General features: G+C 61.4%; 1 protein-coding gene and 1 long non-coding RNA gene across 5 annotated transcripts; one reads left to right on the forward strand and one right to left on the reverse strand.

The window, feature by feature from the left end:
- The first annotated feature begins 329 nt into the window (after positions 1 to 329).
- Positions 330 to 9,734, forward strand: BSG (basigin (Ok blood group)). Of its 3 annotated transcripts, none has more exons than XM_045491109.1 (8): positions 330 to 473; positions 6,537 to 6,693; positions 7,442 to 7,524; positions 7,651 to 7,787; positions 7,870 to 8,146; positions 8,709 to 8,733; positions 8,894 to 8,955; positions 9,053 to 9,734. In XM_045491109.1, the coding sequence occupies exons 1-7, from the start codon at positions 407 to 409 to the stop codon at positions 8,952 to 8,954; spliced, it is 807 nt and encodes a 268-aa protein (XP_045347065.1). In that variant the 5' UTR covers positions 330 to 406; the 3' UTR covers position 8,955; positions 9,053 to 9,734. The 3 variants fall into 3 exon arrangements, with proteins under 3 accessions (XP_045347065.1, XP_045347064.1, XP_045347066.1); XM_045491108.1 differs by having other exon boundaries at positions 351 to 542; XM_045491110.1 differs by lacking the exon at positions 330 to 473 and adding an exon at positions 851 to 884.
- A 64-nt stretch (positions 9,735 to 9,798) lies between these two features.
- On the reverse strand, positions 9,799 to 14,622 carry LOC123604951. Of its 2 annotated transcripts, XR_006715533.1 has the most exons (4): positions 14,260 to 14,621; positions 11,403 to 11,954; positions 10,966 to 11,277; positions 9,799 to 10,721 (listed from the first exon to the last, which is right to left on the reverse strand). It is a non-coding gene; the product is annotated as an uncharacterized LOC123604951 (long non-coding RNA). The 2 variants fall into 2 exon arrangements; XR_006715531.1 differs by having other exon boundaries at positions 10,966 to 11,954; positions 14,260 to 14,622.
- Positions 14,623 to 14,632: the final 10 nt, after the last annotated feature.

Here is a 14,632-nt window from a genome sequence, read left to right on the forward strand (position 1 = left end):
TTTTCCGTATTGTGGTAAGATGCACATAACATAAAGCGAGGATTTTAATCTCTACAGAGCACGCACTTAATCTGTTCTGTCATCACACTCCGAGAGGCTGAGGAAACAGAGGCGGGGCCAGCCCAGCCCTCGCAGGCCCCGCCCCCGTTTCCTAGCAACGCAACCACGCCCCTAGCCCGTGGGGCGTGGCCGCCAGGGTCACGTGGCACCGCTGCAGGCGCCCGCTCGGGCCGACGCGTGCGTCTGTGCGTCCGCGCGCATGCGCAGGGGGCGGCTGGCGTGCCGTGCGCGCCCCCGCCCCGCCCCGCCCCGCGACGTTGCCCTGCGCGCGCGCGCCCGGCCCCTCCCGGTTCTTATAGTGCCGCGGGCGGCGGTTGGTGGCGGGGACGGCACGGACGGGGGCGACATGGCGGTGCGGCAGCTCGTGGTCCTGGCGCTGGCGCTGCTGAGCGCCGAGGGCGGCTCGGGAGCAGGTGAGGGTCCTGCTCGGCACGGGTGGAGGCTCAGCCGCGGCAGCGGGGGCCCGCCAGGCGGCCCTGCAGGTGGAGTCCCTAAACCGCGGCGGCCGGGGAACGCGAGGGGTCCGAGGGCTGGCCTGACCCCTGGATGAGGGGACCTGGGATGGGGTCTGGAGGCGGAGCCCCGCCCTTCCGCCGTCCCCACGTCCGGCGGCGGAGGCCCGGGCCGGAGTCCAGGAGCGGCCCCCTCTCAACCGGCGGGGTCCGCGCCCGCGGCGTGCCAGTGCCACCGCGGGGTGCATTGGCGCGGCCCCGGGATCCCGCGAGCCCTGGCGAAGCCTGTGCGGCCTGGAGCGGTGGCCGCCTCCACAGGCCCTCACGTGGACGCTGGAACCAAGGACTGAGGAATGCCCGCCCCTGAAGCCGGTGGGCTGTCTGGCACAGGAAGGGATTGTCATTCTTCCCAGGATTTAGGTCCCATGTCTGGCTCTGGGTAGGCACCTGCCCCCTGGTGTTTGCCCAAACCCTGAAACCTCCGGCAGGAAGCCAGCACGCTCTGCTTCCTTTGGTTTTGTCTGATTCCAGGCCACAGAATGAGGTGGCAGCTGGTCCACCCTCCTCCTTTAACAGGAGTGGAAACTGAGGCCCAGGGCGGGAGGGGACGTGTTCCAAGGTCACCGTGAGGTCGCCTTGGCAGCCCAGTTCTGGGCAGGATGTGTTGAGAGGGTGTTTTTAACGGAGTCGCAAACAGCACTTCTTTCTGGGAGGTCTGCACCGTGTAGAGAACGCTCAGGGGAAAATGGATCAAAGCGTATTTTTCAGGGGAAAGCGGGAAAGCCTCTCTTTTGCCTGATAGAAATTTTCTTCCTTGATCGAGACTTCCCGTTTTGTTCTGGATTAAAGATTTATAGTGATGGGCATGGAGGGAACAAAGTGCAGAGAAGGGTCTGGGGAGGCAGGAGTGCAGGGTCACAGTGTGTGCTGGGGTGGGGGGCGGGAGGAGCTGCCTCTTGTGGGAGCTTCACCCACTTACTCCTGACCCACTTCAGGAGCTCCATTGGCCTCTTTCCTCTTCCTTAGGATCAGAACGGCCGCTCATTGAACGCCTCTGGGCAAGGGCCTTGGCGCCTGGCGTGCACATGGCTCACTGCCCGCCAGCGGGTCCCTGGCCGCTGGAGCCCTTCAGGAATAGCTCTCCCTGGTGGGAGGTGGCCACGGACGGCCCTGGGGACGGCGGCGGGGGGGGGGGGGGCGGTAAGGAAGTCTCTGCGTTTGCTCCTCCCGTCAGGGGGAAGCCCGGGGTTAGCGCCTTTTCACCTGTTTCCTGGGACCAGGCACCAGAGCTGTAGCTGGAAGCCCTGCGTCTCGCGTAGGGTGTGTGTGCTGGGCAGTCTAGGTGTGTCTGTGCCGTGTCTGAATCCACCTGGGACCTTTTTGCTTTGTCACCTTTCCCGGGGACCCTCACAAATACCATGCGTCCCTTTTCTGCTGGGACGTGTGAATTAGTGACCGTGTTCACCTCTCGTGGCTGGGTCAGCTAGCTCCCCAGAAACTTGTTTCAGGAGCTCTGCCGGGGGGACCCCTGCTCTCCCCGGGACTGTCCAGGGCCCCGCTGTCCTGATGCACCAGGTTGGGAGGGCACACATGGGCACCAGGTTGCTAGCTGGGTCCTGCGGGCTGGTGATTTGGCCCGAGCCTCAGGTGAAGGGAGCAGGAGCGGCCTCCTGGCCAGATGGAGGGGAGGGGAGGGTGGAGAGGCCCAGAACCCACGCCTGGCATCCCAGAAATGTTCTCTTGCTCCTCCTACCTGAGTAGAGCTGCTGAGTTGGGTGGGGAGGAGGGTGGGTGCCAGGAGCCTCAGTCTCATCCCCAGCTCGTGGGCTGTTTCCCATAAGGCCTGCCTGGCCCTGTGCCCTGCCCAGCAGCCTGAGGTCAGGGAGGAGGGCTGGCTGTTTTTAGATGAAGGTGACTTTACTTGAGAACGTGGGTCACAGTCACATGGCCAAAGGGGGGGGGTCAGATGTTCTCCCTTGTTCCTCCTTCCCGTCCCTGTGGCCCTTAGGGTCCCTGTGAATTCCTCGGGGGCCCTCCCCCCTCAATCTGCTGGGCCAGGTGGGGCGTGTCTCAGTTCCCTGCTGTGTGCTACCCTCAGGTCAGGGCAGGGGTGTCAGCCTGTGGTTCCTCAGACAAGGGAGGAGGGAGGCAGGGTGGGGGAAGCTGTGCCCCGGCCCTCACTGCTCCCGCTGGTGGAAGTGGCCCTCGGGCCTGTGGCCTTTGGGCGACTTCTTTCTCTCCCAGGGCGGCAGGGCGCGGCTGGGTAAGATCGGACTGACCTTTCTTGCAGCCTCTGGGTGAGGGGACAAGGGCACAGACGCGAGGCTAGGAGGAGAGCATTCTCTGGCTTCACTTCCTGCCCTGACTCACCCTCCCGGCTCTGCACCGGCTGTTGGGTTTTGCAATCTTGGGAAATCTTGACTCCTGAGAAATGTGGGTTGCCGGGAGGTGATCCTTCTGAAGAGACAGCACAGCCACAGAGGGCTCAGGGCAGCCACAGAGCCCCAGCTTCACCCTTCTGCCTGCTTGGGATTGTGCCTGTTTTGAGTCCTGTGAATCGGCTTTGGGCCACCCCAGGGGCAGGCATGAAGGTCCACCTTGCCCCAGAGCAGTAGCCCGCGCCCTCCGATACGGACTTGAAGCCGTGAGTGTGTGCACGCACGTGTCCCTATGTGTGCTTTGGGTGTGTGTCTGCACACACGTGTATCCGTCTGTACTCACGTGTCGAGTGTATGTGTCTGAACCCATGTGTCCACGCGTGCATACACGTGCTGTGTGTGCGTGCACGCCCGTGACCACCCCCGTGTGTGTGCACGCATGCGCGTGTGTGCGTGTGCTGCCTGTGCGTGCACGCGCCAAGGGTGGGTAGTGCCTAGGGCAGCAGAGAGGAGCCTCCCTGTAGCTCCTGTCCGGCTGCTGCTGAGCTGTCTGCCTCTTCCCCTGCCCGTCTAGAGTCCTGGGACCTTGTGTCCTGCCCTCCACTGGCCTCAGGTCCTGCCTCTTCCACACAAAGAGGCCACCGCTCCCCAGACTGGAGGTGCCTGCCTGTGGCCAGTCTGTAGCAGGACAGGGGAGGGGAGGATTCAGTGATCTCTCTCCAGTAAAGCTCGCCTGCTGCCCTTTGGGTCAGGGTAAATTTTCTTAATGACCGACCCGGTCTCTGGACGAGAGAGCCTGCTTCTTGTCGCTGCTTACTTCACACTGTGGCTTTTTTTTTTTTTTTCCAACGTTTATTTATTTTTGGGACAGAGAGAGACAGAGCATGAACGGGGGAGGGGCAGAGAGAGAGGGAGACACAGAATCGGAAACAGGCTCCAGGCTCTGAGCCGTCAGCCCAGAGCCCGACGCGGGGCTCGAACTCACGGACCGCGAGATCGTGACCTGGCTGAAGTCGGATGCTCAACCGACTGCGCCACCCAGGCGCCCCACACTGTGACTTTTTAAATACAGTCTCACATTCTGATTTTTCACCCAGTTTTGTGCTGTAGGCGTCTCTCTGCAGACTGGATGGAAAAGAAGCTTATTGCCAATAGCCCCGGGATGGATCTCTGTGCCCAAATCATCTGGGCGTGGTCTTCTAGAAGGGATGCCTCTGGGGCATATGTCACCAGGGAGGTGGGAGGCGAGCTGGGGACAATGTGGAATTCCAGGATGGACCAGAGCGTCCCTGTGACACCTGCTCTGAGCCCCGGGATGGGGCTCTGATGTGCACAAGGATGGGTCTGCTGCTTCACTGATGCCCAGTGTCTGGTGTGGAGGGAAGTGGGGCGGGGGGGGGGGTCCTCCTGGTTCATTCTCATAGCTCCATGCCCCTCACCTTCGACCCTGGGTCCCCTTGAGCGCCTGACAGTCTCTCTCCCTGAACTCTGGTCCCTGGAGGGCAGCCCTCCCTGGCTCAAGCCTCCTTGCCTCAGCAGGTTTCTTACCGTCTCGTTCTAAGTGATTTTTTTTTTTTTAATGTTTTTATTATTTATCTTTGAGACAGAGTGTGAGTGGGGGAGGGGCAGAGAGAGGAAGACACAGAATCGGAAGCGGGCTCCAGGCTCTGAGCTGTCAGCACAGAGCCCGACGCGGGGCTGGAACTCAAGGACTGTGAGATCATGAGCTGAGCTGAAGTCGGACGCCTAACCGACTGAGCCGCCCAGGCGCCCCTGGTTCTAAGTGATTTTTGATTCCTAAGGAGAACATCTCAAGCCAGTGGGGAGGTTTGCCTAGTTGGAAATTGAACAGAAGGGCCAGGCCCTGGGAGTCCAGCAGCAGTGCCTTGGTTGTCCCTACAGAGAGGCTTAGTGGCAAGTGGGGGTGCGCTCTTGACCTTCCGGAAGAAGGTGCCGTTCAGGACGGGGCAGCTGGAGCCAGCAGCCCTGCCCCAGTGGGAGGTACCCACCTCGGATGGCCCTGCCTTGATGGGAGGAGGGGTGGGGGGTTGTGCAGGGGCCTCCAGGGAATGGCGGCTGGGACTGTGCTAGATTCACTTGTTTATTTATTTGTTTGTTTATTTTTGAGAGAGTATGTGAGCAGGGGAGGGGCAGAGGGAGAAGAACTTTTTTTTTTTTATGTTTGTTTTGAGAGAGAGAAAATCCCAAGCAGGCTCTGCTCTGTCAGCACAGAGCCCGACATGGGGCTCGAACTCCTCTGAGCTGTGCAAGTATGATCTCAGGCAAAATCAGAAGTCAGATGCTTACCTGACTGAATCACCCAGGTACCCCAGTAGATTTATCTTTTTTTTTCTTTTAATTTTTTTTTTTTTTAATGTTTACTTATTCTGAGAGTGAGAGCATGAGCAGGGGAGGGGCAGAAAGAGGGAAAGAGAGAATCCCAAGTAGGCTCTGTGTTGTCAGTGCAGACTCCTGTGTGGTGTTTCATTTCCCCAACTGTGAGACCTGAGCTGAAATCAAAAGTCAAAGGCTTAACTGACTGAGCCACCCAGGCGCCCTTAGATTTATCTTTTTTTTTTTTTTTAAACGTTTACTCATTATTGAGAGACAGACACAGGATGTGAGCAGGGCAGGGGTAGAGAGAGAGGGAGACACAGAATCTGAAGCAAGTTCCAGGCTCCAGGCTGTCAGCACAGAGCCCGACGCGGGGCTCGAACTCACGAACCGTGAGATCATGACCTGAGTCGAAGTCGGTCGCCCAACCGATGGAGCCACCCAGGTACCCCAGATTTATCTCTTAAAAGAGGAATTTCGGAGGTGCCTGGGGGGCTCAGTCAGTTAAGAGTCCAACTCTTGGTTTCAGCTCAGGTCATGATCTCGCGGTGTGTGAGTTCAAGCCCCGCATCAGGCTCCGTGCTGACAGTGTGGAGCCTGCTTGGGATTCTCAATCTCTCTCTCTCTCTCTCTCTCTCTCCCTCTGCCCCTCCCCCACTCACTCTGTCTCTCTCTCAAAAATAAATAAATAAAACTTAAAAAAAATTAGAAAATAAAAAAAAGAGTCCAACTTCAGCTCAGGTCATGATCTCACAGCTTGTGAGTTCGAGCCCCGCGTCGGGCTCTGCGCTGACAGCTCGGAGCCTGGATCCTGCTTCTCATTCTGTGTCTCCCTCTCTCTCTGCCCCTCCCCCACTCACAGTCTGTCTGTCTTTCTCAAAAATAAATAAACATTAAAAAAAACTTCTTTAATACAAAAGGAATTTCCGGTCTGTGCTGGGCTGGACCCGGCAGTCCATGTCCTGGCCAGGTTCTGGGGCCCAGGGTGGTTATTGGCTTTTGTTTCCAACACCTGAGGCCCAGCTGGTTAGAATGTTTCCCGACAGAACCTTCATCAAGCCCTCTTCTCTGCAGCAGTAGCTCTGCAGACCCCAGGCTCCTTTAACTCCACAGAAGGAGTCCTTCCAGAAGGAGCCAGGTGTGATTCAGGACTCCTCTCCTCTGGGCCGGCTCAGGACAGTGTGGATGGCCTGGGGCGTCCGGGCCATTGCACGCTTGCCACAGGGACAAGTGGGCAGGTGGTTCAGGGTCCTGGGTTTGGGTCCTTTCTTTCCCTGACCTTTTGCCAATGTTCTCTCCTGTGGCCACCTAGGGAGTGGGATCTGGACATCTGTAGATGATGCTGGCTCCAAAACACGCCTTACCTGTGCCTTGAACCACAGCACCACTGAGATCGTTGGCCACCGCTGGGTGAAGGCGGGCAAGGTGCTGAAGGAAGACGCGCTGCCCGACCTGAAGACAGAGTATGAGTGAGTGGGGCCTGCCTCAGGGCCCGCAAACACACCGGGCCCCATCTCAGCCTGCAGGTGTCACCCCCAGGCCCCTTCCTGCCCCTGCTCCCACACCGTGTTGCTGCTCACGGCCTCTCTGGTCAATCAGAACTGGGGTCGTAGTCGGTGGGCCTGCTTTGGACAGACGTTAGACACAAGCTCTGCTCAGATCCCTCGGTGTGAGAAGCCCAGGCTTCTGGGGTCTGAGATGGCCAAGGCCTGGCATCCAGCGAGGGTCCCCTGGCTGCTGAACGTAAGGCTGGACTCCAGGACCCTTCCCTTCTTTCTCCGGGGTACCGGCTGAGGAGGGCAGGCAGACCTGGGGTCTCCCAGCCCGGAATCCCCAAGCACCTGGCTCCCTGAGGTCTTGGGGCCTCTGTGCCACCCTGCTCTGAAGCCTGGTCTTAGTCGATGCCTGAGCCAGCTCCAGAACCAGAGTCTGGTTTCAGGGGTGACTGGGCACAGGGGCTCATCGATGCGGGCACCGGGTCAGTCAGTGTGAGGGGGGACCGGTTCCATCTGCCACCCATGCCTCCTCGTCTCTCCCTGATGGGAAGCGGGCAGCCTGTGCCCTCGTGCCCTGCAGGGACTCCCGAGTGTGGCCTTGCTCTGGCCCCCGGTGTCTCGCAGCCCCCTGCGTCTCGCAGAGGTTTGAACTTCACCGAGGACAGGATGGTGTCCGTCCCCACCACGAGCCCATTGCTCATTGCTGCGCGTCTGTTTGCAGGGTGGACCTGGATGACCGCTCTGGCGAGTACTGGTGCGTCTTCCTCCCAGAGCAAGCAGGCAAGACCAGCATCGAGGTGAAGGGTGAGCTCTGGGGGCCCTCGGGGGCATCTGGGGCGGGGGCGGGGGCCAGAAGGACCCCCAGAGAGGGACAGCTCCTCCTCCAGGGTCATGGGCTCAGGCTCCTGCCTTGCTCGGTTACCCCTGTAGGGCTCCCCAATATCAAGGCCGTGAAGAAGTCCGAGCACGCCACCGAGAGGGAGTCGGTCGTGCTAGCCTGCAAGTCTGACTCCTTCCCCCCGGTCAGCGACTGGGTGTGGTACAAGATGGAAAGCTCCGGTGACCAGGTGAGGCCCACGCCTGCCGGGGGAAGAGCTGGCCTCCGCCCCGGCCCCGGCCCCGGCCCCTACAAAGTCCGCCCACCCCCAGGTCATCAGCAACAGCTCCCAGAACAAATTCTTCGTGGTGTCCTCGGAGACGAAGACGGAGCTGCACATCTTGAGCCTGGACCTGGAGACGGACCCCGGCAGGTACGCCTGCAACGGCACCAACTCGGAGGGCACCAGCCAGGCCGTTGTCACGCTGCGCGTGCGAAACCGCTTTGCCGCCCTCTGGCCGTTCCTGGGCATCGTGGCCGAGGTGCTGGTGCTGGTCACTGTGATCTTCATCTATGAGAAGCGACGGAAGCCGGACGAGGTCCTGGACGGTGAGCCCACGGGCCCTTTGCTCGCTGTGCAGGGGGGTGGGGGGTGGGGGCAGGCCACTGTCCGGGAGTGCGGGACAGAGGAGGGCGCTGTGGGGTCAAACGGGTCCCCGGCTGGAGGTCTGCTCGCCTATTGCCTGGTCTGCCCCGCTGTCCTCCCTCACTCGGCTGCAGGTGGGTGACCTCCGAGGGGAGTGGCTGTCCTCTTGGCTGCTCTGCCCCTGCCCGTGGCGGCTGCCGAGGGCCCAAGGGTTGTAGGCACCAAGCATGCTCTTGACTTCGCACGTGACGGAGCTCAGGAAACCTGAGCTTGGCCCCTGCCTGGCTCCTGCGGGCCGAGTTCGTGGGGAGCGGGCAGGGCTCCCAGGCACCCCTTGGGCCATGACCCCAGACAGCTCATTTTCAGGATGCACGTGCTGGCAGCCGGGCTGGTTGCCTGCACTTAACAGTCAGGGAAACTGAGGGCAGGGCCCAGCAGGACCGGTGCCAGCCCACGAGGGGCCTTGTCCCGGGACACTTCCTGATGGCCTGTCCTCTCTCTACATGTGGCCGCGCGTCTGCACAGATGAGGACACCGGCTCCGCTCCTCTGTAAGTCGTGGCCTTGCTGGGCTAGCAGGCAGGCAGTGTTCCCCGGGCAGGGCCTGGAGGGGCTGCTGGCCTGGATAGCCTGCACCCTGCACGTGGTGGGTGGGAGCAGGGACACCGTTGTGTCTTCCCGAGCGTCCGTCAGCCCTCTGTCCCTCCCCAGGAAGAGCAGCGGGCACATCAACGACAAAGGCAAGAACGTTCGCCAGAGGAACGCCAACTGAGGTGAGGAGGGGCTGGGGGAGGAGGGGAGGGAGGACTCCCCCCCCCCCCCCCCCCAGCTTCGGGCTGCTGTCTGAGCGTCTGTCCTGCCCCCACACAGGCCTCCAGCCTCTGTCCGGAGCAGCTCAGCGTCTGCTGTTCGCAGAGTCCACGTTCTTCCCTCTTAAAGGAGACCCGCCCCACGAAAGCAGACCACACTGTGGGTCAGATCACGTTTCTTTCCTTTTTAAAACTAAACTAGGGTTTTCTACATGTAGAATTCCATTCTTTAGGAGTTTTGGTTTTCCTTTTTAAATATTTTGTGAGCGCCTTGAGGAAGCCATGAGCTTCCTGTGAGATTACTGGTGCCCTCTGCCCATTCCCTCGCTGCCCACTTGTCCCCTCGCTGTCCTCCCCCCCCCCCCCACACACACGCAGACACCTGTCCCTCCCGTCCCCCCAGCCCATCCCCTCGGCATCCCACCCCATCTTGGGGGTCATGAAGGGCAGACTGGCCTTCTTCTGGGGCTCTACCTCCTGAGGCTGCTGGGCCTCGTTGGGACCCTTTGCAGAAAGTCACGGGTTGTGTGGTGGGAGCATATCGTGCCTGCCTGTCTGTCTGAGGTCTGTGCTGCCGGGTCGCCTCCAGTCTGTGTTGTGTGTTGGGACAGCTCGAGGCAGGCAGGGCCCCCGACATCCCCGCCTGGCTGTGGAGGAGTGGTGTGGCGGCCATCCTGCCAGAGCTGCGTCCTGACCTGCCCACCACCTGCCTGCTCACCAATAAAGGCTGACCCGTGTCCGTCTTTCCAGGCTCCTGTGTGCGCCGGCCCAGGGTCTCAGCAGGAGAACCAGGGCAGGGGTGGGGGGGTGCAGATGGGCAGATGGCGGGGGGCAGAGGGGCCGGGCCAGTGGCAGGTCTGGGAATGGGGGGGGCTCACCAGCTGGTTCCCTCCACACAGCAGCCCTTCCCTCTGAGTTTGTTTCTTGCCGTCAAAGAGGACTGGACAGGGGCACCTGGGAATCCTTCCTATGGGCCCCCCAGGACAGAACAGACAACCCCCACCCACAGCTGCCTGGCACCCACCTGCCCTGGGCAGGAAGCTCCCTGTGGTTTGAGTGGGAAGCGAGGGGGTGGGGGGTGGGGCAGGCCATCATGATGGATCCCAGCAGGTGTCCGTAGTGGAGCCAGCCCCTTGGGACTTTGTCCAGCTGAAGGGGGGCCACTGAGGCCTAGAAAGCCCCGAAGGGCAGTGCTGTGGTAGGGAGGTGGCCCTTCTGAGCTGGCCCCCAGGAGAAAGGGAGTCCCTGTTTGCACAGCCCAGCCTGACAACTGCAACGAACATGGGTGGGGCTGAGGGTCTGGGGAACACTCCATGGGAGCGGATCACAGGAGGTAGGGCCTCGTGAGCTTCGTCCTCGCCAAACCTGGGGGCTCTGGCCCGTGCCATCTAGGCCTCCTGCTTGGTACAGAGGAGGAGTGACCCCGCAGCCACTCCTAGGGAGTGTGGTCATCCCATACCTCCCCTTTGGGGTCAGGAGGAACCAGAGGCCAAGGAGCCCTGAGCCAGCTAGTCCCAAGTCTCCGTAGCAGCCAGAAATTGGGGCTTGCATGTGAAATTCTTAATTTTCAATGTGGGCAAAACTCCAGCGTAACGACGCCCGCAAGGTCAGGCCTGGCCCGCGAACTGCCAGTTTGAGACTCCAGGCTCTGAAATGGAGCTGACCGGGGTGCCCCCACCCCCGCTGAGCTCTGGCGGCCACACTGTCAGCTGCAAATATTCCCTGGGCTTCTGTGGGCAGAACGGGTGTCCGCGATACAGCCCCCTCCCACCCCCAGGTCACCGGGAGCTGCGGACCCGGCCTTCCCCCTGGCCGTCACCAGAGGGCGCTACGCACTTGCCATGGAGCAGGCTCTAGGGGCCAGCGGCGCCCCTCCTCTACAGAGGGCTCTTGGGGCTGCACCAGCCTGGCCCCGGACACAGCTGGCCCAACCTCCCTGCACCCTGGGGTTCCTTGGGGGCACCCACCACTCACACTTTGTGGAGATCACGAAGCAACACTGGCTGGGCACCCGTGTCGTGGCTGGGCTGTGGCGGGGGAGGAGGTGATGACGAGCTGGCCCCTCGCTGGGGAAGCTGCCGGGGCTCAGGTGCAGCCTCCCTCGTCGCCCGAAGTCAGAAGGCACACGTGCGCACTGGGTTGCTGGGGCTCTGTGTCCCCTGGGAGGCCAGGGCCCTGTCCGTGTGCTTCCTGCTGCGCTCTGCACTGGGTCCAGACGGGACGTACGGGAGCTTCTGGCTGGCAGAGCCTGGGGCAGGAGCGGGGCTTCCTGGAGCGTGGGGGGTGCTGTGGCGAGGCGAGCGAGGCTCGGCCTCCTTAGCAGCCCTCTCTGGTCCTCCTAGCCCAAAAGAGCCTCCCCTCACAGATGCCCCTCACGTGGACGCGTAATTAGCCAAATTGGGACCCCTCACAAGCAGCTTTGTAAGCTCTCTTTGGAAGTACTTAAGTATTCATCCCTCCATCTGTAAGCATTTGATGAGCACGGCAGTGTGCGCTCTGTGCCGCTGGGGGGCGTTCTTGTTAACAGCCTGCTGGAGCCTGCCTCAGTTTCCCCAGAGTGGGGTGAAGAAGTGACAGCAGCCAAGTCTCAAGAGTCCATGGGTTCATATCTGGCAAGTGCTAGCAGGCTCAGGAACCGGTGTCTCGGGGTCCCAACCTGTGGAGGGCAGAAGGGCAGAGGGCTGGGGTGTCCATTAGACGAAACGGCACGTTGCCGGTGCTGTTTGCAAGTGCCCCACGGGCATCTCTGGGCCCACAGAGGGGGCTGTGCATCCTCTCCCTGGGACACCCCACCCAGAGCACCCCAAGGTGCGGGCACCCCAAGGTCTCACACCGGTTGGCAGCAAGGGAGGGATTGGGGGTCTCGCCCAGCAGCAGAAGACAGAGCTGGAACGAAGTAGGACAGAGGTGCTGGGGGTCACCAGGTTTGGCTGTCCCGCCCCATCCACCGGGGAGAGTGATCTCTGTGAGGAAAGGAAAACCCTGCTGAGTCCTAGGTTGGCAGCACTGAGGACATCCTCCCTGCAGACACCATGAAGCTGCGGTCGCTTGCCACACTGGGCAGGACCCCCAGAACACAATGGTGTTGGCATGTGTGGCTCTAAGACCTGGGGCACATCACCCTCTCTTTCCTAAGCCAACCGTCCTGCCACCCATGTCTGATCAGACGTCTCAGTATTGAGTCCGGCAGCCCCTGAGGCTTAAACTCCGGGACAGTCACTGGTCTGGGGCCTGCCAAAGCCCTGGCCTCGTTTTGTCTTCTTGTTCTTAAATTATTTTTCACTCAGAGGGAGGGTGCCCAGACTGTCTGGGCTTCAGGGCCTCCAGCCTGGACTTGCCCCAGCTAGAGAGGGAGCAGGCTTGTGAGTGGAGGTCCAAAGGTGCCCCCAGAGCCCGTGCCGGGGGTAGCACCGAAGGAGGGACGGTGCCAGGGGCTCAGCGCAGCAGAGGCACTGTCTGTAGAGTCCAGGAATGGTGAGGAAGGATGGGGGGCTAACTGGATGGTGCGGAGGGATTGGGGTTTCCTTCCAAAGGCACTGGGGAGTCCAGAGCAGATTCAGGCAACAGGCCTGTCTCACCCACTGCTGTCTCCGTGTCCTCATCATCTTCACCCACCCCCTGGGTCCTTGATATCCTTTTTTCTCCCACAAGCCAGGCACCATCCTGCCTCAGGGCTTTTTTGCACAGGCCTTGCCACCTTTCAGACACTCTTCCCGCAAATGTCCCCATGATACCAGCCCTCTCTTCCTTCTGGTTTTCCCTCAGGGAAGCCTCTGGACATCGCCGCCCCCCCCCCCCCCCCCCGCACCTTTTTCCTCCCTTTCCTGGCCTGAGTTGCGTGGCACTGGCCACCTTCTAATTATCTATGAAACGTAATGTTTACTGTGTTGACTGTCCCCTCTGCTTAACTGTTGGCCTGTGAGAATCAGTTCTGAATTCCAGCCCCTGATCAAGCGCTTAATGAAGATTTGTTGAATCAATGAATTGAATGAATGCAAAGAACACTCTGTCCTGGGCAGGTGGTGACAGGGTTGGGAGACGCACGCTGGTAGCCATCTGGCCCAGGGTGGAGTCTGTGGGAGGAAGGGGAGTTGTTGGGACCTGCGGACAGGGTCCCCAAGGCTCAGGAGGGGCCGGGACCCCCCCCACCCCGCCCCGAGGCGACTCCCAGGTCCAGGCCTGCCTCTCCCACCCCCAGGCCTGGTGGGTCCTCAGGCTGGGCCACAGTCCGCCTCCCCTCCCGCTCTCAGCCACAAGCCCTGGGGCTCTGGCGGCCTGCCCAGACTGACATGCTCCCAGGGTGAGCATAAAAGATCCCCCTTCAACTGGAGCACACATCTGCCCGGGGCGGGCCGCAGCCTGGCACTGCCAACCCTACTGCCCATCTTCTCGCCACCACCTCAGGACAGAGAGCAGCCCTGCCCGCCCACCCGCCTGGCCGTAGGTCTGGCCACAGGCAAGGTGGCAGTGACCCCAGGGAGGCCAGGCCTGCCTCATGGAAGCACCGGGGTCCCCGGGGCTCGAGGCAGCCTGGTGGGGGCTCAAGATGGCCCGGCTCAGTCCCTCTCTCAATCACCAGTGAGCACCCACCGTGTTCAGGGACAGTTACATCTCTGCTCTCATGGACCCAACATCCCAGCAGGTGGATGTGCCCACGGAACAGTGCTATGAAGGCTGGAGGCTCCCAGAGGCCAGGACGTGCCTTCTCCTCTCTGCCTCCCTCCATCACCTGCCTCTCAGGACGCCTCTCCCCCACTCTGGTTGAGCCCAGCTAGGGACGAGGGCCTAGGGGCTAGGGACCAGGGGCTAGGGCCTGTGCTCCCATGTCACTTAACACCAAGTAAGTCCCCAACCTGGCTCCTGGTCCCGGCACAGAGCCTCAGGTGTCCCCCCAGAGGTGGGGGCTGGGCCCAAGAGGCAGAGAAATGGGGCAGTCGGGTGGGACTCCCATGTGGGCATCAGTGGGAAGTGGGCAGGGACTCTGAGTTCCCCTCTTGATCCTGGGACCCACCAGCCTTACAGGAGATCCCAGCCCTCCATTGGATTTTAGGGGGTAGGTGCCAACACCAATGGATGGCTCTTCCTGTTGGCCACAGTTTTCTTCACACGCAGGAGGCGAGAAAGACCTGGAGACTGGCCGCATGGACCCCATTTTGCCCCTCCGCACACAACACACTCCCACGGGTCTTTCCAGGGCCCTCGAATTACAAAGCCAAGGCCCTTCTGGCCTTTAAAAACATCCTTCTTATTACGGAAATTCTCACTTACAGAAAGGAAGGAGGCTGGCACGGGGGCGGTCTCGCTTCCCTGCGCCTGGCTGTGGCCTCCAGGCGGGTGAACCCTGCGCGCGGGGAAGATCCCTTGCGAAGGTGGAGCGCGGAGGAGGCTCTGGTCCCCGGGGCTGGGCTCAGTGACCTTGGACGTGTCCTTCCGCCTCGCGGGCCTCAGTTTCCCTTTCTGGAACGAGGCCTGAGCAGGTCTCCAAGGCCTCAGGCCGCGTGCCCTTGGGCGGTCACCGACCCCGCGGCCTCAGGTTCCCTGGCGCGGGGGTCCGGGCGCGGCGCGCCGGGAGGGGGCGCGAGCAGAGGCGGGGCCCCCAACCCGCCCCTGCCCCTGCCCCTCCCCGGGGCCCCGCCCCCGC

This window comes from Leopardus geoffroyi, chromosome A2, assembly GCF_018350155.1.
Source record: "Leopardus geoffroyi isolate Oge1 chromosome A2, O.geoffroyi_Oge1_pat1.0, whole genome shotgun sequence".
Taxonomy (NCBI): Eukaryota; Metazoa; Chordata; class Mammalia; order Carnivora; family Felidae; genus Leopardus; species Leopardus geoffroyi.